Source organism: Xyrauchen texanus, chromosome 33 (assembly GCF_025860055.1).
Source record: "Xyrauchen texanus isolate HMW12.3.18 chromosome 33, RBS_HiC_50CHRs, whole genome shotgun sequence".
Classification (NCBI taxonomy): Eukaryota; Metazoa; Chordata; class Actinopteri; order Cypriniformes; family Catostomidae; genus Xyrauchen; species Xyrauchen texanus.
This window is the reverse complement of record NC_068308.1, coordinates 28,376,558-28,397,814: the sequence shown is the minus strand read 5'-3', so window position 1 is coordinate 28,397,814 and position 21,257 is coordinate 28,376,558. Positions and strand designations below refer to the sequence as shown.

Below are 21,257 nucleotides of genomic sequence, written 5' to 3'. Positions count from 1 at the left end.
TAGATGTGACATTCTTCATAATGGGCTTGTTTGAGATTTATTTGGCAGTAACCAAGGTTGATACAACTATACATGGTTTTACTATAGCATTACTGTAGTATCCATGTGGTAACTTGGTTTTGGTAATAGTAATAATAATAATAATATCTATTTTGAGGTTTTATACGTGGCTTATACCAACTCATTTTTAAAGGGTAAACAAAGCAGCCTAATAATTTTCTCTTTAGGCCCATAAATATAAAAATATTTAAGTAATAATTAAGTTACTAATTTTATCCAAAGAATTCGTAAAAATTATATTTAAAAGAGGTATCGGTATCGATGTTGGCCTAAAAGTGGTTTCTCTAGTAGGACATGTTAGGACATGTCACACAGAAAAATGGAAGTCTGATGACAGTTAATTATTACAGTGCATTCTACATTGACTTTACTGTATATGTTGTAGAGGGAAATATTGGATCAAAACAATGCACACAATCACAGACTCACCCACATCTCTACACACAGTATCTGATTCAACATCAAAGCTTAGATTTCAGTCAAGAGCGCACAAATTAAATAAGCATGCAAAGGTTCATTCATTGTGTAAGCTGAAAGGTTGTACTACATAATGATAAATGTTATTAAGCATGCACAAAGTTCGCCTGCATCTTAAGAAATAAACCCAAAGGAGAAATGAACACATTGGTGGTGAAAAGGAATGCTAATAAAGAAAAGCGTACAAAGAAAACAATCACTCACCCAGAGTAGATCGACAAAACGCTGCATGATGAAGAGAATGAAAGTTCAGAGCACCACATATCTCTATCTCTATAATAGTGCCGCCCACAAATGCACATCCAAGATGAATGCACATTACAAACAATTGAGAAAATAATGAATACTTTAATAAACCTTTTCCTCATGCAGACACAGATATATGTTTTTGACTTAGGCAGAAAACTTTAGTACACATCAAAGACAGTACAAACTACACAACAATTTTCATACTTTTTATTGCACAGTTCAAACAACTGGTGATTCATAGCCTGTCTGCTCTTTCTTTCTCCCAGTACAACCTAGAAAAAGTCCACTAATTTGTGTTTAAATAACAGTTTGGCAGTCTTGTACTGAAGTCTGTGTTAATAACAGCATGCTTTACAAATTATTTACTTGTAGTTTACATATTTCTGGACATGATTTGAAAGCTAATGTGTAAGTAAATAAATAAAATAAAAAGATTAGAAAAGAAGCATTGTTGTGGTAAACCATTGGTTGCAGACAGCATGAGTAAGCATTTCTTTTAGAAGTGGAGGTTTTCTTCTAAAGCTATCTGCATCTGTTATTTCCTCACACGTGTGTTTACTGTACGTTGTAAGATCGAAGATCTCAGATTCGCAATCCATCATGTTCCTTCACATTCTCATGATGGGGTCTACAAAAAAGCTGATGCTTCTCAATAACACCTGCAGAGGGACAAATTGACAGGAAATACATTACTCAAATGGCATTTCACAGAGCTGTAAAACAGTTAAAAAGGAAACTCTGAATGAATTTTTTAAAAACATTTTGTCCTTCACAAGATAAGGTTTTGCCATAGGTATGGTTTTCCAAAAGACCTCACAGACAGCAAGGAACAACAGCATTTTATGCATGCGTTAAAATCTTCAAAAGCAGGGCATGTGCAAATTTGCATTGGATTTGCATTTCAAAGTTAAGAATGTTAGACTCAACATGCAAAATGCACCAACTATGCCAACAATGTCGATTTTGTAATTACTGCTCTTTTCACTGAAAGCTTCCTGTGCAAGAGATGTATTCCCTGTTGGAATCAGCATGTGGCGCAAAATCTGTCTGCCACATGACTTCTGGCATAATACAGTTTTGACAAAATGTGTACAGTAGTTACTGTATTTTGCCTTTGCTCAGAAGTATACCAACTCCAGTTCCTACCTTTCCAGTGAGACATTGGCGTAAATAAAGGGCCATCCACGGACACACCCTCCAGCATAAGTAAACGCAGGACGTCCTCAGGATCATCCACAAATATTTCATCTGGCTCATCAACACTCATTTCTAAATCATAAGTTGCATTTGTGACATCAGTACCTGCGCACATATTCAAATAAGGACAAAATAAGTCTAAAAATGCGAACTTATTTCGGTGTGTCATTTAAAAGTGATCAATTACACAAATCTTACCTTTAAAAACATGTCTACATTCTTGTTCCTCAAAATTTTGAAATGAGAAAGCCCCAATGGTTTGCTTTCGTACATTGGCTAAGTGATATTTCATTAGTGGAAGTTCATCATCACTCTCTTCCATGACCATATCAGAACCGTCTGTGATGTACACCTCTCTGTGTGTCCTTCTCCCTAAATAGTGAGTGGATTCACATTAAAAATCATAGTGTGTGTGTGTGTGTGAAGCAAATGTCAAAAGTTTAAAATATAGAAATGAAGGGGTTTATAGAATCTAGGAAGAATACATTTGATATTTTATTCTAGAACAAAAGGGATGGTGGAAAAAGTAGGAAAGAAAAAGATTTCATTAAAGCAGAAGTATGTAATTTCTGAGCCACCAGTCTTGCCCAAATCTCAGTCCATTCGTTGAGCCAATGTTGCTATGTAAGGCTGGTTGGGATGCTTAAAATAATAGAGCTATGTTTTCTTCCCAATTTGGAATGCCCAATTCCCAATGCGCTCCAAGTCCTCGTGGTGGCGTAGTGACTTTCCTCAATCCAGGTGGCGGAGGATGAAATCTCAGTTGCCTCCATGTCTGAGACCGTTAATCCCCCCATCTTATCACGTGGCTTGTTGAACATGTTACCGCGGAGACATAACGCGTGTGGAGGCCCATGCTATTCTCTGCGGCATCCATGCATAACTCACCACGTGCCCCACCGATAACCACACTATAGCGACCGTGAGGAGGTTAACCCATGTGACTCTATCCTCCATAGCAACCGGGCCAATTTGGTTGCTTAGAAGACCTGACTGGAGTCACTCAGCACACCCTAGATTCGAACTCGTGACTCCAGGGGTATTAAATAGAGCAATGTTTTGATAGCCACAGCGCTACAGTGTTAATACTTTTGAGGGAAGTCAATCACAAATGGGGTACTCACAGTTGTCTTTAAAATATCTTCAATCCCAGCTTAATATGCAGTGTTGAAAACGTACACACTTCAACTTTAAATAGAGGTTACACCGTAACAAATATTTAGGACTCTGACCGATTTTTCCCTTGATCCGCATGGCCAAAGGCTTTGTGTTGAGATGGAGTCGGTGACTGTTGCTTATGTGCTGGAGCAGGTGTTTAGCTTGCATGACCGAGTAAGTATAAAGCACCAGCTTTTTCCCATGCAAGCCATCTGCCCGTATCTCAAAGTTCCTGCCCTGTTGTGCAAACGTGACCATAGGTTATTCTGAAATTCTTAAGCATAAGAAGGTGTAAATTACTGACAGAACACAAAAGATTTTCAGAAGAATATTTCAGCTCTGTTGATCAATACAATGCAAGTGAATGGGTACCAACATTTTTAAGCTACAACAGGACATAAAAGCAGCATGAAAGTTATCCATACGACTCCAGTGGTTAAATCCATATCTTCAGAAGCAATTTAATAAGTGTGGGTGAGAAACAGATAAATATTCAAGTCATTTTTTTACGATCAATCTTCACTTTCGTATTCTTCTTTTGTTTTTGGCAATTCACATACTTGTGCATATCGCCACATACTTGCTGGAGAATTTATGCTTAAATTAAATATTGATCTGTTTCTCAGCCACACCTATCATATAGCTTCTGAAGAAATTTATTAAATCACTTGAATTACTTTTATGATGCCTTTATGTGCATTTTGGTACACTTCTCATGCATTATGGAGGACCAACAGAGCTAAATTATTTTTCAAAAAGAAAATATCTTGAATGGCATGAGGGCGAGTCAATTATGAGAATTTTCATTTTTAGGTGAACTATCCCTTTATCATTTTCAGTACGACAAATTAACCTCTTCCTAACTCATTATTTGATACAACAGCCAGAAGACTTTTATACAGAAAGTTGGATTAAAAATGCAAAATAACCATATATTTCCAAGATGACAGCTTGACACCACTCATGGAATTAACTATGCAATGTGACAACGTTTTGTTAAAACGTAACATATTACTGTTTGAAACATTTTTAGCTGTCTATGCATTCTGCTACACTTACTATTCATTTCAAATGAGTAGGCAGTATACAGTGTATAATACACAGTATTCAGTGAGTAGAACTTTAGAATTATATTCTGAATAGAATATTCATTGGCTCCCTGAAAAAAGAATTTTAGAATGCTCTCATGTTAAGTGATTTTAACTGGTTGTACTGCATTTGTAAACAATAATAACAATGTAATGGAAAATTTGAGTATGAAGAGCAATACCTGGAAGGTGATGGAATAAATGTTTGACCATGCCAAATCATATAGAAACTGTTGTTCTCCATTCAGCATCTGGAGATTATAAAATGACACGCGCACGCGCACACAAGGACATTAACCCAGGGTAAAGTATGAACAGTGTGAAATAAGCAATACGATAAAGCAGGGTCAAAAGAGAGACAACAAATTTAAAGTTTGCGCATAAGAAATGACTTGTTTGGCCAGTATGTGTGTGGCATGCATTACACTGTTATTACTTTGAAAGTCAGAGTACCCTACATCAAATATCTGCAGTCCTTTTGAAGCCAGACCCAGGAGGACACCACCTCCTTGTTCCCTTTTCGCCTGAGACGGCAGGACCGTTGAAAAACAAGAAAGAGTGAGAAACCATAATTGTGAAGGAGAGAGTGCAAAAGACACAGACAAGCATAAAGAGAGAAGTTTAAAGGTGAAGTGTCTTTTTTTTGTGTTAAAAAACTTCTCTAAACCCAGCCCTCAGAGACAACTATAAGTAAACCATTCTTAGGTCTATCCCTCTGAAAAGTGTAACCACTGTGGCACTATCAAAACATTCCTTTTTTGTCTCAACCAATGGGTGAGTTTGGAGGTGGGATTATCCGTTTGTTGACCAATGGCAGACTGGGGGAGTATTCAGGAAACCTGTTTGAAAACAGTCATTAGTTTATATATTTTGTTTGGTGCCGCTAGTGCCGTAGAAATGTCACAATTAACCTTTAAATGGTAAAAGTGAAAATATAAAGTAACTGTGCCCGCCCACTTTTTCCGGAATTGTTTTTCCCATTATTGTTTCCATAAGGATATTATAAAATCCTTCATAAGGTTTGTAAGCCATGAACCACACCAACCAGCTCCGAAGTGAAAAAAGTGTTTGAAAATCAGACAAGAACACAAAGGTGTGTTTACTTAATGTGTACTTAAAAGGATAGTTCACCAAAAATTAAAACTTCTCATCATTTACTCACCCTCATGCCATCCCAGATGTGGATGTCACTTTCTTTCTTCTACTGAACACAAACAAAGATTTTTAGAAGAATATCTCTATGCTGTAGGTCCATACAATGCAAGTGAAAGATGGCCAGAACAAAAGCAAATAAAGGCAGCATAAAAGTAATCCATATGACTCCAGTGGTTAAATTCATATCTTCAGAAGCGGTACGATTGGTGTGGGTGAGAAACAGAACAATATTGAAGTCATTTTTTTAACAATAAATTCTCCTCCCTGCCCAGTAGTTGGCAATATGCACAAAGAATGTGAATTGCCAAAAACAAATGGAGGATGTGGAAGTTAAAGTGGAGATTGATAGTAAAAAAAAAAATATTGATCTGTTTCTCACTCACACCTATCATATCGCTTCTGAAGATATGAATTTAACCACTGAAGTTGTATGGATTACTTTTATGTGCTTTTTGGAACTTCTGGCCACCATTCTCTTGCATTCACCTACAGAGTGGAGATATTCTTCTAAAAATCTTCCTTTTTGTTCAGCAGAAGAAAGTAAGTTATACACATCTGGGATGGCATGAGGGTGAGTAAATGATGAGAGAATTTTCATTCTTGGGTGAACTATCCCTTAAACAACTTCAGAGGTAACAGAAGGTCTGATTTTAAAGGTTTCCAAGTTATCATAAAGTATGCATTCCCCAATGGAAAAAAACCCAGTATATATTTACTTCCGGAATCCATTGGTAAGATGACTGTTTGAATACTGTGGAGTGTGTAACAAATCTTTTGTGCTCTAGTTCAAATATTCCCTTACTTTGAGCATTCTGTAGCTGGTGATGGGCACATCGCTCAGGGTACATGCTTCCTGTATGAAAAGCAGGGTAGCCTCGCTGGAGGTCATTCCTGTAATCTCACGGTGGAGGGCTGGGCTGTGCTCCAGGATGTAATCATTTCCACGTTTCTGTATAATCTGAAGATTTGTCACAATGAAAACATACAGCAGTGGGTCACTGCCTCTTGTGGATAATAACAGCACAAAGGGTTTTTCAGCCCAAACTAAAAGAGATAAATAATGTTTGCAGAATGTTTGCACTTTTAAATGTAAAAATGATAGCCTCAATGCCAAAAATCTTACAAGAACAGCTATTTGGAGTTAATCAGAGTCACTTCAGGTAAAGACAGGGGTGTACTATTTCACTTGAGCTTGATGTTTGTTTGATTCTGAACACAGCAACAAACCCAATTATCAAAGGGTGTGCACACTTATGAAGTTAAGTTATTTAAAAAAAAAAAAAATCTCTTAAAGGTGTCACTTTGGTTTTCAGTGGCATTGAATAGTTTGTAATTTTTACATTAAAGGTACAAAAAGACTGATATGATTGATCTTTGTTTTACACCACAAAAAACTAATGTTTTAACAGGAGTTTGTAGACTTTTATATCCACTGTATAAAACAGAGCCCCACCCAAAAAGGGAAAAAGTCCTGAGGTTTGAAGTATGCAACCTGTCCTTCTACAGAGTCTCCTAGATCTGCCTGCAGGGCATATGCAGCCAACTGAAAATATAATCCTTCCTGCTCATAGCATCTAGAACTCAAAACTCTTCCTTTCACCTCAGCATAGTACAGCTCTTGGGTTTTGTCATTTCTATGAGAACAAGACAAAGTGATATTACATAATCATCAATACATTATCACAATATAGTAGATTCACTCTTTTTAAGGTTTTGGATATTTTGTTATTAAAGTGACACACAAAAGAGGTTAGACATAACTTCAGACTCCAGACAAACACAAGAAAGACCAACAGAGCATAATGCCTTGAAAGAAAATGTAATTTGTACAATACAATAAAAACATGTACTTACACAATTAGTTGGGCATTTTCTACGAAGTACTGCACTTTTAAATAGAGAACCACTATTTCCTGTAAGTAAATTAATGCAGAATTAGAAGAAAGTGTACTATTTGGGGAACATATTGTCTTTTATTCAACACAATCTACTGTTAAGTCAGATATTCAGGTTTATAGCAGCAGACCTTACTGTAATTGTCCAAACTTCCCACTAATATCAATGAAAGATGTCATGGACCTGACTACATAATTTTCCAAAAATTGAGACCTTTGACTTTAGGTCTTCTTTTATATATGGAAAACACTAAGAAATGCTTTGCCATTTCACCCTAAATGGGAAAGTCAAGTCACCATTGGAAAACCCCCCATAAAACTCAAAAAAATATTTGTTTATCAATGACCTTGGAGTTGTGCAACATACCACAACCAGTGTAGTAGCTGCAAACGGAGCATGTATTTTTGGTAACCAGATAGACTGGGGAATCCCCACCACAGAAGCCAATGTTCACAATTCACTTAATATGGTCATTTTGATTGCATTGTAAATGCTGGTGATCTATCTCTAATGACTGAGATTACAGTTATCCTCTATCACAATGCTTTTAGCTTGGCACTTAACATTAAACACAAAACCAGGATTTAGTGCAGTGAAATTATATTTGAATACATTTAATAGATAAATAAGTGAAATATTCCTTTAGACATGTTTCCTTATGATCATAATTTCACAGTATAATTGCTGTACCTTGTTTGTAGAGATTTTGGCACAACCTTTATTTCTTGTTGACTTTACCTTGAATGAATTCTTTCTCCAGGACTTTGGGAGGTACATAGACAGTTTTTGTTTCAGATCCAGAAACAGAGTTTGATTGTCTGAAAAAAATTTAATTAGCACCACAAATTAAAAGCCTGCCATGGTCTGACAAACAAAAATATCACTCCCTTCATTCTTACACTTGCCAACCTCAGTGTTTAATGTACACTGTGTCTCACATGGCCTTCAAATGAATTTACACTAAAGGGCATACTCAGCAGTTTCATATTCATGAAAAAACAAAAACAGACCCTTTATCACACTCAGACCAAAGAAGTCAAGCTCTTTGATGCCAAGTAGATCAGACAGCTGGTTCAAGACATCTTGTGCTCTGTCTCTCAGCTGCAATACATACAAGCCAAACAATGAGACAAGCCAGAGAAATTATGTTAAATTGACTGTTACTCAAAATGACAAGTTATTCTGAAATTTTTAAAACAAAGTTAACATTACAGTACATCAATTAAACAAATATAACCATAAAACAACACAAAAATTGATGGCATCTTAAAGCAATACTGGTTTAAAATTCAGGCCGATATCATTGAGCCATTTACTGTAATGTGTAGAAACATCTCCAGACACTTACCCCAACAGTCAAGTTCACTTCGTAGTTATTGGGCAAAATAACAGTCAGACGTCTGCTCTTGTTCTCCATTTTGGACATGCTCTCTGTGAGGTCTTCTTTAGTGGTCTCCTTGAATCCTTGTTGTCGCAGTGTGTTCTCCACTTTCTCCTACTGCTAATCTCCTCCTTAATGTCCTCCCTATGAATCTGCACATCTTTTTTCCATTGAGGAAAAACTGAGATATTTGTTTCTAACTTTTTAACACACTGTGGGGAGGTTACCAGGGCAGTAACTGAAGTAAGAAAATTTGAGGATTATAAAGAGTGATTGGACTCACGCAATGCAACTTCATGTCCACATTAACTTTTTATAGACCTTCTACTGACTCTCTACAGTATGTAAAGACACATTAGTCATCATTTGACTGTCACCCTGGCAGAAACTTTTGGAGAACTTAATTGGCACCCTTTTAAAAAGGACTGTTTTCTAAGAAACTCACAAAATTACTTCAGTAACCACAATCTAAAGGAAAAGTTGAGGCACTTGAAATTAGGGATGCACTGATATGAAAACATTTGGCTTATAACGTTTTTAATAAAACAATATAGACCAATACGATTGGTATTTTTTTTTTGCCACTTGCCTCATTTTGTCATCAGTGTATCAATGTACAAAGTGGTCAAAAGCTATTTTATTGTCCTAAGAATGAACAATTTTTTGAAAAAATAATTAACATGACCATTGATAAAAAAAAAAAAAAAGATAATTTTACACTTCTAAAACATTTTAGCACTTCTTTTTTTTGCAGTTCTAAACAATAGAACTCACGTTACATAGTATGATAGAACATTACAAATTCACATTATGCATCTGACATGTATTGCTTTTTTGGATTTCATTTTATTTTATTGTAAATTTACGTAATTAATTATAAATCAGTTTTTCATATTGCCATTTTCACGCTTATGACGTGATAATGCGATGGCTTTACTTTGGTCAATAATTGGCCAAAACATATTGGTGATTGATACATTGGTGCATCCCTACTTTAAATATACACTCACTCACTGAGCACTTTATTAGGAACACTCACTGTAAACCCTACCGAGTAGTCATTACTCAAATATTTCAAGTTTTTAGTTACTCAAAATACATGGCAGTTTCTTTCACAAACTTTATATATTTATTGATTTATTTATTTGGGTCATTTGACCCCAAATAAAACAAAGTTCAAGTTGATTTAACTAGACTATTAAACTATGTTAAGTAGTTTTTTTACATTGCACTTTTATAATTTTGCTTCAATAACTCAAACGTTCTTGTTTACAGATCCCTACTTTAGAGTTATGTATTTAATAGCAGTAAAAGCTAACTTTTTACAGTTGGGCTTTTAATGGTAACAGTAAATTAAAATGCTACATGTCTGAACTTGCTTGACTAAGTCATACATTTTGTTCTGTTCTCACGTGTATAATCAAAATGTAGAGTATAAACAAATAATGAACCGATGAACTACTAAACGTTTTGTTGAAGTTTATTCAAGGTTAAATGATACATAAATATAGGAAATAAACCTGCTAACTGTAATGGTATGCAATAAACCATTAGAAAATGCTGATCTGATTTCCCCACTTTAAATCATAACCGCTAAAGTTAGACTTAAACATTTGACACTTTAAAAAATTCACTTAACTGTATTGTGTCATAATAGCTTGTCCCCACTGAACTCCTTAATTCAGTGCATGGTCTTTTATAGTTCATTCATCAGGGTTTGTTTAGTCTCCATCCAAGTTCATCAGGACTGTATAAACTCAAATGTGTGATAAATCAATAAAAATAAAACACAGAATGAGGGCAGCAATGGAAATTCTTCATCACAATCTTCAACTCAGGGACTTTGCAGACTCTTCCTGAGTGGTATATTGTAACATCTCCATCATTGTGACTGAGTTGATCATGGAGTCTTCAATATCGAAGGATGTTGGAACGTTCCCTCCTGGAAAAAGTGTATTATTTTCTTTTAAATAAGGTCACTGGACATTTTGAAGTTCACGCCTCCTCGTAACATAAGCACAATACATGCCATGCATGTTTTGAAGACATCTAATTAATCATCACTGTGACGTTTTCAATGTTTAGATCACATTTGGACACTATAGGGACATATTACAGACAGACATGTACAATGATAAGATTTTCATATTTGAAAGAATAGGTACTCAAAATTATAATGCTCTCATTTACTCACCCTGGTGCCACATTTTGGTCAGTTTCAAAACCGATTTTATCGATTCAGAAGACATGGATTAAATCCCTTGGGTCGTATGGATTACCATTATGATGACTTTGTCCTTTTAGGAGCTTGGAATTATTGGTCAATATAGAGCTTTTCAGCAGTTACGTCAATTTGTAGGTGAACTTGGAAATCTAATTAGCCATGGGTTCCTTCTGGATTTTCCTATGGGTTTTTATAATTAGGTTTTTCAAATTGTGTGTAAAATAAGGCCAGTGGTACACATTACTTGATGATTTTTGGATGTTTTGTTCTACAACATAAATTACACACAGTCATACCTTAAACGTGAATTTTAAACCTTTCTTTTTCTCATAAGTTAAAAAACCCCATTATAAAATCTCATTGGAAAACCCCGAGGGAACCCATGGTGAAATCTCTTCTGGGTTTTTGGACTACAAGCTGAACAGCTCTCTTGATTGTAATGTATGCATATGTTTACATCTCCAAAATATTTTTGTGTTCCACAGAAGACAGTCATATGGGTTTGTGACGATATAAGGGTGATTAATTGACGAAATATTTATAATTTTTTGTTGATCTATCCTTTTAATACAAATTCAATACACAACTCCACAATCTTAAATAATAACCATACTGTGTTTTTATAACCATATTATAGACACAGAATTCTGTCCATGTATGTCATACACATGAATACCTTCTAAACATGGATATATTTGATTATATTCCATTAACCAAGGTTGGATAAGAGATAAAAATAAACGGGATTGTTAATTATTTATTTTTTTTATTCTTGGGAATTTTTCCTGAGCACTAATTTCTGACCCTGGTAGTAAGGATAAGACAGCACTTTCAGTCTTACCAACGTTGGCAATTGGAGGGCACCAGCGGCAAAGGATCGGGAGGTATTTTCCCCCGTCACACCAAACAAACTTAGGCCGGTAAACCATCGGCGGGGTGAATCTGCAGCCACTCCATTCATGCACAACTTCGGAGATCGGCGGAGGAACCGTGAGGATCCATTTTGCCGATCCCGCTTCTTTTTTTCGCACAAATATGCCAGCTGCACTATCTACGCAACCGTTGGTCCACATCTATGGTCCACAAGCCGCACAAATTACGTGACCAGCAACATATTTCTGTTTCAAATACTGTGCATAGTTAACAGTGAGTGGTGGTTTCAGATATTATTTTATTAAAGTGCATTTGTCAGTGCCGCACTCGTACTGACTCTTATTCTGCCTGACAGAAGGAAAAGCTCGTACTGAAGGCGGAGCGGTTTGACCAATCAAGGGGCGTTTCAGCACCGCCCACGTGTGCAAATGAAACCCATAAACCGATTTGTAAACCACAAACGAAAAATCGAGCCAAAATCTCATTTTTTGTTTTTTAAACTAAAGTAAAAAACGAATAAACGAGATGGTTTTCATTTCTCGTTATTCCATTCCAAACAGGAAATGAAATGATCAAAAAGGACACGGACCCCGGTGCTTGTGTATGTGTAAAATCCGTATGCCACAATTTATTTGATGATACCCAACAAACAGACGTTTCTAAACAAACTAAACAGTTTCAGAAAAAAAGATATAAAAATGTATGCAAAAAAAAAGAGAGAGTTCTGATAAAAAATAAATAAATAAAACCGTTAAAGTTATCCACGTATTTTTTATGATAATTTTTTTAGGTTTAATATTATTTTTTTATAAATGAATCTTCAAGCGCGGTTCAAAATATATAGTGCAATTTTTTAACTGGGCGTTTAGGTGGCTCGTGCACTTATGCGCGTGAGCTATGCTCGTGAGTGATCAAGTCTTCAGTGTCGTGATCAAGTGTCTACACAGCATCGGAGAATTTATCCTTTTCAAACACACAATTTTCAGGCCACTATGTGTTTATTTTGTTTTGTGTACTTATTTTTTTATTGAAAAATATAATTTTGTTATAAAAACGTCGAGTTTTCTGAGAAATGTTTTCGATAAACGGTTGACAGAAATTGGCGCCGGAGGATTAAGTTAACGTTATTAACTTACGTGTTTCTGGACTTGGTTAGTTGTTATTAACTAACTGTTGACTACATTATTATTAACTGACTGTTAATATTTTCGTGTATTAAATATTTTCAGTGAGTTATTTTAGACAGTATTTTCGTTGGAAACTCGTTTTTCTTCAGTCAGGAGAGGTAAAACAGCCAGTTTAAACAAATAAAATTAACGGACTGACTTTTTTTCCACATAAAAATGACATCTGTCCTTTTATAATATTAACCCCTTACACTCAAGGCATTTTTAATGATTTTTTTTCATAAGTGACATGCTTAAAATTAAAGCAGCTCTTTTGTTGTGCGTTTCTATGGTAACGTTAAAAGTACACCTGTCAATCAAAGAGCTCAGTTTAGTACAAGCGCGCAGCCACTAGACAGTCAGACAAAGTGGTTATTTAGTAAAGTGATAGTAAGTGAAGTAAGTGGACTTTTTTGGACACATGCCTATTCATAAAATAGAGCCTTTATTAACCTTTGTAATTGAAACAAAATAGAATAATTGTCTTTTCTGTTTTTTTCAGTGATCGATTTTCATCTGATTTTTGTAAGTGATCATTCTAGAAGTCATCCTACAGTTCTGATTTGCCATGTTCTTAACATACTGTTTTAGTCAATAAAGATAAATTGAGTGCACATTATTTCTCAAAGGCATTTTCAATATATTTGACTCCTTTTCATGCTTCTTCTTTTTCTCAACAGGAGCTACATACACCCCAAAGGCTCTTTTCAGAGCCAAGGCCCATATTACACAGCGTCTTTGCCTTTGTACAGTAAGTATGTGTTTTAATTAACCTCAAAGACAACTGAAATGCTATCTTACCGTGAAATAAAATTAGTCATACCGTGAAACAGAATTTTGGTCATACCGCCCACCCCTACCCTGGTCGGTAACACTTTACGGTAAGGGTACATGAATTATCATGAATTCATGTATAAATTCATGCATGAATTATGCATTAATTCATTCATTAATATCTCATGAATCATCATGGAACTAACACGAGTTCAACGGTTTTCATTCATGACTTCATGGATGAACAAGATCTTAATTAAAACATTAACTAAGATGAGTACATCATCATGAATTATGATTTATTACACTTGATTATTATGTTTTCTTTGTTCAAAGTTATGCCACCATTAATAGCACATTGTTCATCAGTGTTTCAAAGGACCTAGTCACCACTTTAGTTGAGGGGCTAATAGTAGATAGAGTAGATAATGCTTAGTTAATGATGACTACTGTATTTGAATGTCAACAGAATTTGTGTACTATAAGCTTTGATTGGTCAATTTTGGGGTCTGTCCAATACAGTACTCATTGTTAACTAAGCATATCTATCAATGACTTCATCATGTGTGTGGCCCCTCAACTAAAGTGGTGACTAGGTCCTTTTAAACACTGATGAACAATGTGCTATTAAAGGTGGCATAACTGTGAACAAAGAAAACATAATGATCATGCTTAATAAATGTTTTTGTGCCTTTTGTGGGGCTTAACAATAACACATAATAGTATACCCACAATATCGGATTTGGATCGGCCTTGTCTGATCGATGTCTGATCGATACCCGATCCCGCAAAAATGGCAGTATCGGAGCCGATACCGATCCTGAGTATCGGATCGGGACATCCCTAGTAATAATAACAGCCATTAAGCTCCTGGACAATTGACTGTTCCCAAAGATCCCCCCCCCCCCCTAGTTACTATCGCTATGTCCGACAAGCTACGCTGCTCTCACACACACCATGTTCTCACACAGTAAAAAATACATCGCTGACAGACAAAATTTGAAATTTGATCTTTTTTTCTTTTCAAACAATAAATACAGTTTTGTGGCTCTTTAATGTGTCGTGACAGATCGCTGTAGAGCATCAGTTAAAGCTGCTCGTGATCCGATCATCTCTTCCTTCTAGTTCATTTATAGCATCAAATAAACATGAATGAACATAAGAATGAATGTTGTTTTAACCACGGAAAGGCGTCAGTACATTCCGTTTTTCAAGTTCAAATCCTCCAATGTTAATCTGCTAACCCTGACTGCTTTGTCGGACAAAATGGCAGATGGCGAAGTATGATTGGTCAGATCACCTGTCAATCAAGCTCCTTGCGAAGGGTCAATTGTTTCTCTATATGTTATCATTATAATAGTCCTAATTATGGTGTTCATAACAAAACCGGCATGAAGAATCTTGTTCGCCTATTAAACTAAAATAAATATTTACTCACACATGTGCAAGTTAATGCAAGTCTGTTAGGTAAAAGGAAATTAGGCTACTATTTATGTTTTAAATAAAAATGATACATTTTGATGTCTTTGTAGAGGAGAGGAGAACGCTCGTGCTGCTGGAGTCATAGCAGAGGTGAAGTTCGACACATTGTCAATATGGCTGGTTTTCTTTTGAATCTGAGGGACCAGTGGTTACATATTAGATCACAGCCTGGTCTAATACATATTGATTGCAGGGTCGTCAAATTGTCTATAAATTATCTGTTCCACAGGCAATGTTCAGCCCCACTCATAATCCAGATCCTGTCGAGTTTACAGCTCCAACTCAGGTACACAGTGACCATCACCCTAACATTTAATCTATAATTTGGTTCTTAGCTGAGGTTCACTTGGGACGCAGTCATGTAAAGTTTTTCTCAGGAACACAATATATGAGCAGATGGATCTAACTAGCCTACTACTCAAACATTACCTTACATACTGAAATCCACTGCTTCATCAATCCCTTATTTAATCAAAATGTATATCCCTGTTTGTTCCCTACATTTACTATGTGTGTCTGTTTCACAGCAATGTAATAATTCATGTTTGTTGAGATTCCCCGTTTGTGTCCTATGTCTTCTGTGATGCGCTCTCCCACGCACACTGCTGCCTAAGTAGTTTATGGTTACTGCTACGACCCTGAGGGTCATTTCTGTGTATTTTTTGGGTTTCTGTTCCCTTGGCGTGTGTCTTATAGGCCGATTGGTGCAGCTGATTGGTGTGGTGATCCAATTGGACATAACGACAGCCTGCCCCTTTAAAAGTCGCTGCTGACGTCATTCAAGAGCTTTGCTCTTGCTCGTTTTAGGGATCAGCTTTTCATTGTCATCAAGCTTTTGATCCTGCGAAAAAAACTGATTGATGCACAACAAGCTGCCTTTATTTGCCAAAGTGAATGACATTGAAACCTGTGATCTCGTGCATTGTTATTTGGTTAGAGATGGTGTTCCAATGTGTAAATGCCCACTGGGCAGTGGACTTTCTGATGAACGTGTCTTGCAGGTGGTAGTGCCATCGTCACTGCGCAAAATGGTGTAGACAACCGCCCATAATGATGCAGGTCATGTGGGAGTTAAAAAGACGCATCACAAAATTGACCGTTCGCAGGCCCCTCCCACAAAACGGCCATTGTCCAATCACACATCATAGCAACCGTTACTATGTGAGCAGGTCTGTCAAACATTGACTCCAAGCAAGATGGTGAAGCGGTGCGCCCACGGCGTTTGTAAATCGGACACTAGATACCCTGAGAGATTGTCTGGAGGAGTTGTGTTCTTTCCATTACAAAAGCCGAAAACACAACGTGAGCGGTGCCTACAATGGATAAAACAGTGTGGACAGCCCCACTCCCAGTTAAATGTGTAGAACATGGTTAACTCGCGTGCAGCGTGCGTGAGACTGAGACACTGAGATTAACGTTAGTCAAAGAAAAATTACGTTTTCTAAAGGGTTGTTGTTAACATGATATTCTCGGGGGAAAATGAGCAGCAGTCACTAGCAGTGCAGCACCCGTAGGCTAACGTTACAGTTTAGAGGAGTGCACGTTCGCAACGGGGAAAGCATGAAGCTTACTTGACAACATCAGTTCATATATCAATATCGTAACGAATAGAAATAACCTTAAATAATGTATGGTTATCTACATCTTTCCGTCTCTTATGTATAGTTACTTTTTAAACACGAAAATAGCATTCAGCATGACACGCAAGCGGTTGCCGTGGTAATGAACAACCTGCTTGTTAAAGCGAATGTATCTGAGGCAAAATTACTAAATATGCAGCGCAAGTTATATATTTCTAACTCCAAACATTAGCCACTGAACCAGGTTACAAAATCTTCTTCAAGGCTGAAATTTGGTCTCTGCATTTATCCCATCCATGATTAGTGAAACACACAGAGCACACAGTGAACACTTACTCAAGGGCACTTCAGCCATGGATGTGGGCATGGGAGAGCAGTGCTTCAAAGACAATGTAATACAGCAGGTTGTGAAATGGGATTAGTCAAATTTGTCTTTTACTTCACAGATAACTAAACTGTCATTGTCTGGTGGCAAGAATTTAAAGGAAACAGTTTGGAGAGTCTGCACTAAAATATTTGAACAGAATCTTTCAACTCAGCTGAACTGGTGCGGTAGGGGTCAGAAGACAGGCCTTAAATCACGGCCTATTCATCAGGTACTCCTGAGTAAGTCCTACAATGTGTTGAAGCAACGTTCTGTCACTATTCAACCCATATATAAATATATATAAATATTTAAAACAACTGATATAAATACAGACACCACCTGTATTTATATCAGTTGTTTTCGATATTTATATACTAATTTCACAGTATTCTCAACCAAATGTCTTTTAAGGTTTTTTTTTTTTTGTTATAAAATGCTCTAACTTTTCTTAATTGTCTTTATAGAAACAATCAAACGAAGATATAGACTTTTGTGCTACTGTCTTATTTTTTCCCCCTGTTGCTTTTCTTTATTTTTTTGTTTAGGTGCTGTGTTAAGAAATCCTGCCCAACAAAATTCCACTGAGGCAGATGTAGAGATGGCTGTAAGAAACTGGCTGCGGCTGAGCAGGGACAGGAATGTGGGGGCGGCAAAGGCGGGGCGAGCAAGCATTTTAAAGTGAAAAAATTGATTGGGCTGATTTTTCTTGATTAACTATTTTGGAGGGGATTTCTTTTTCTTTTCTTTCTTTCTTGTGTACTTTTCTGTGTGATTTGTTGAGTGTTAAAATAAATGATACTGCTTTTGCAAAAACAAATTAAAAAATACATTTTCAAGGTCATCTTCCGGTGCCCTCCTATTTTGTTATTTCTCCCAGAAAACTCCTGTAGCCTAATTTGCATGACCATCAAACTTAATTTTAATATCACTGATCCATTAATTTTTTCTGTTAGACTGACATTTCCCAGGTAGTCAGATTGTGTGTGAAATAGGCTACCCTGCACATAAACAATCGCTTACTTTCAATTTAACTTTCACTTCAATTTCATTTCGATTTACTTTCAATTTACAAATTGTTAGGGAAGAAATATTATGATTAACACATCACATAAACTGTTATTGAGTGTTGATAGACAATAGGAAACTTGTGTCCTTGGAACAATCTGACAGCAGTTAACGTTAGCTTAAACAAATAAATAAAACATAACGGTGGGATCCTACTAGAGCGGCGAAAAGCATTCAGACGCCTCGTTCCCTTTGACTTAACACTGGAACAGCTGATTTTCAAGCATGCTGTGTCGTTTCCAGCGATGCAGCCGAAAATCAGTTGTTCCGGTGTTAAGTCAAAAGGAGCGAGGCGTCTGAATGCTTTTCTCGCTGTAGTGGGATCGCGCCGAATAGGTCATAATAATTATATCGGGTTTACGTTGGCTCACGGTCGGCGATCATGTCGGGTTTACGTTGGCTCACGGTCGGCGATCATTCTAATGCCACCGTCTTCCCGACATCTTGCCGATTAGCTACCGATCTCCATAAGACATCTTACCGAGGCACTTTATGTCGGGCAGGCACACGCGCCCCAACGTCGGCACGATCTAATTTGTTGTAAAACAACGCTTTTTAAAAAGTGTATTATTTATTTTCCTTAATATAAGGTCTCTGGATATTTACCGTGCATGTGTTTAAGACTTCACATATTATGTATGCATCTTTGATTAAAGGATGTTTAAATGACTAACCTTCATGTCGTTTTAAATCCATGTGACCTTCTTTCTTCCGTGAAGCACAAAATGAGATGGTATGCTGAATGTCTGATCTTCTCCTTGCAATGAAAATAAAAGTCACTATAAGACCCCAAAAACACGATATTCCAATCATCTAAACCGAAATATAAATCCGCGATAGCTGAAAATCGAGCATCCCCTATACTAGCGTTTAAAAATTCAAATTCACCCGCCATTACGTTATCGGAATCACGTGATCTGCATCCAACGCGGATGTCACAGCAAATTAAATCTGAATAAAAATCAGAATATAAAAAGATAAACATAAAAAGCCACCAGAACACATTTCACAGAATAATATTAGCTTTGATTTCCTGATACAACAATTACTTTGTATCAATATACTATTTAAACAATTTCACAACTGGTCAACACAAGGAAAATGTTTTTAGATTAATAGATTAATATCAATATCTTAAGGACTCTTTGCACAGCAGAGTTAAACCTGCTCTGTGCCGGTTCAAAAAGACGCAAAAGCCAGACTAAATTAAGCCTGCTCTGACCCACCTCACCTCAGACTCTGGGACATTCTACCAGAAACGTACATTATCTGTCCTGGAAATGTTACAGTGACTAAAACTTGTATAATAAAAAATAAATAAATGAATAGATGGTTGATTTCTGTGAGTTGTTCTGTAAAGGAATGTGTCATTCATTGGGATCTCAGATGTTTTTGTCTTTATTAAATACTTTTGACAAATAAAAATCCTGAAATATGGACTGTCCTCAGCCAAATTTGAGCTACATATTTCATTGTTTTGTTATAAAAAAAATTATTTAAAAAAAAAAAACACCATTAATCCAAAAATTAAGTAATTTTACATTCACATCAATTGATTAAAAACATGAAATTATACATACATTCTATAAATAAATAGTATTTTATAACTGTCGCCATGTTTTTGTCCTGTCCTGTTCACATAAAACAGTACATAAAAAGTGTGCAATAGGCCTTCAAGGTTATGACTCATATTGACATAATTTGACCAAGGTGATGTTTGCATTGATTGAGGGTGAGTTCTGTTTATGAATTGTATGATTTTAAGCTTGGTTTTGCATGGTTGTTTTTAGGAGGACGAGCTAAAGTGTCAGGCCCTGTCACACTAATATATCTCAGAAAATAGTTAAATATTTGTAAATCCAAAACATGTCTACAAATGTTACTGAAATTCCTTGCTTGCATGCTAACAATTTGGATGTTAGCATATTGACAGGCTAAGCAATGGCAGTTAAAATGGCTGACCATCAGGCCCTGTCACAATCCTGTGTGACAAGACCTGACAGCCCTGTGACAAGGCCTTACAAATTAATGGCATTGTTACTTTTTATTAGCTTTATTGCATATAATGGATGCCATAGTAAAACATTATTTGCATAAATAGGCATTTCACTATAAATTTGAAGATTTTTATGTTCATAGACAAATGTTTTGAATGTGGTCCCTCTTTTACCTAGGCCTATGTAGCACTGCTTTTGAGGTCACACACTGTCCATTGATGATATTTCAATATCATAATTTAAATTCATAGAGATTACAGTTAGATGGCTCCAGTTATTGCAGCTGAGAGACAAAGGCAATGTCGGGCACGATGAAATGCAGACCCTGAGAGAAAGGAGAAACAGCTTCAGAAAGAAAGGGAGAGATGGAGGCAGAACAATAAAAGGAGGAAAAGTATTCATGAGTTGAATGAGTGAGGACCAAAGACATCCCGCAAACTGTGGAAAGACCAACAGCGACGATCTAGGCTTAAGAGAAAGGCCTCAGTTCCACAGCCAGGGCCTTCAATGTTAGAAAAGGACAAAATAGTGTAACATTTTAATGACATTTAAATTGTGTTATAGTATGTGTGTATGTTGTAGGTAAAAGCTAGAAGGGCAAAAGCGTTCCAAGAAAGAGAGAAAAAAGCTCCAGGCCAAAGTGAGAGCTACAAGAGGCCTTAGCAGTTGAGGAAAAAAAAAAAAAGAGCGATATAAAAAGGTTCCATCGGGTGCTGTCGAGGTCAGGGTCTCCAGCAACAAAAGCGTGATATGTGAGGCCAAGAAACATTGTTTGACATTCTTAACAGATTTACTTTAACCAATGACCTTTTAATTAGTTCTTTTGTTGTGGTAGCCTGAAGGGCTCGTTGAAATAACTGAAATAAAGGGGCGAAGTGATATGGAACCATTATGCGGTTATGCTTTTTTACTGGAAACAAGTTTCAACCGTCATCTGAAAGTGTACCTGGCAAGAGAACACAGTGAATCCTGCGAAAGAGGCAGCATCTAGCGTTCAGGCAGTGCGTTTCCCACTTAGGTAACTTGTACTTCTCTCTCTCCACCTTTTCCTCCATTTCGGTTTAATTG

At 36.5% G+C, this 21,257-nt stretch overlaps 1 protein-coding gene and 1 long non-coding RNA gene across 2 annotated transcripts; one reads left to right on the top strand and one right to left on the bottom strand.

Annotated features, from left to right (window-relative positions):
* Window positions 1–978: 978 nt before the first annotated feature.
* LOC127627023 (FERM domain-containing protein 6-like) lies at window positions 979–8,738 on the bottom strand. The gene is made up of 12 exons (XM_052103217.1): window positions 8,629–8,738; window positions 8,291–8,381; window positions 8,019–8,098; window positions 7,239–7,297; window positions 6,838–7,018; window positions 6,187–6,342; window positions 4,688–4,753; window positions 4,412–4,480; window positions 3,216–3,378; window positions 2,182–2,355; window positions 1,933–2,088; window positions 979–1,445 (listed from the first exon to the last, which is right to left on the bottom strand). Exons 1-12 carry the CDS (start codon window positions 8,704–8,706, stop codon window positions 1,369–1,371), a joined length of 1,350 nt encoding a protein of 449 aa, XP_051959177.1. The 5' UTR covers window positions 8,707–8,738; the 3' UTR covers window positions 979–1,368.
* A 4,578-nt stretch (window positions 8,739–13,316) lies between these two features.
* Window positions 13,317–15,270, top strand: LOC127627174 (uncharacterized). Its single transcript, XR_007968526.1, has 3 exons — window positions 13,317–13,449; window positions 13,605–13,675; window positions 15,231–15,270. It is a non-coding gene; the product is annotated as an uncharacterized LOC127627174 (long non-coding RNA).
* Window positions 15,271–21,257: the final 5,987 nt, after the last annotated feature.

Bases quoted from the DNA above. Each gene is read 5' to 3' on its own strand.
- LOC127627023 (XM_052103217.1), bottom strand. From the start codon at position 8,706: ATGTCCAAAATGGAGAACAAGAGCAGACGTCTGACTGTTATTTTGCCC. The intron at 8,099-8,290 runs GTCTGTTTTTGT...AATTTTTTTCAG, and splicing joins TGGTCTGAGTGTGATAAAGG to ACAATCAAACTCTGTTTCTG. The intron at 6,343-6,837 runs GTGGGGCTCTGT...ACAAATCTTCAG, and splicing joins AGGACTTTTTCCCTTTTTGG to ATTATACAGAAACGTGGAAA.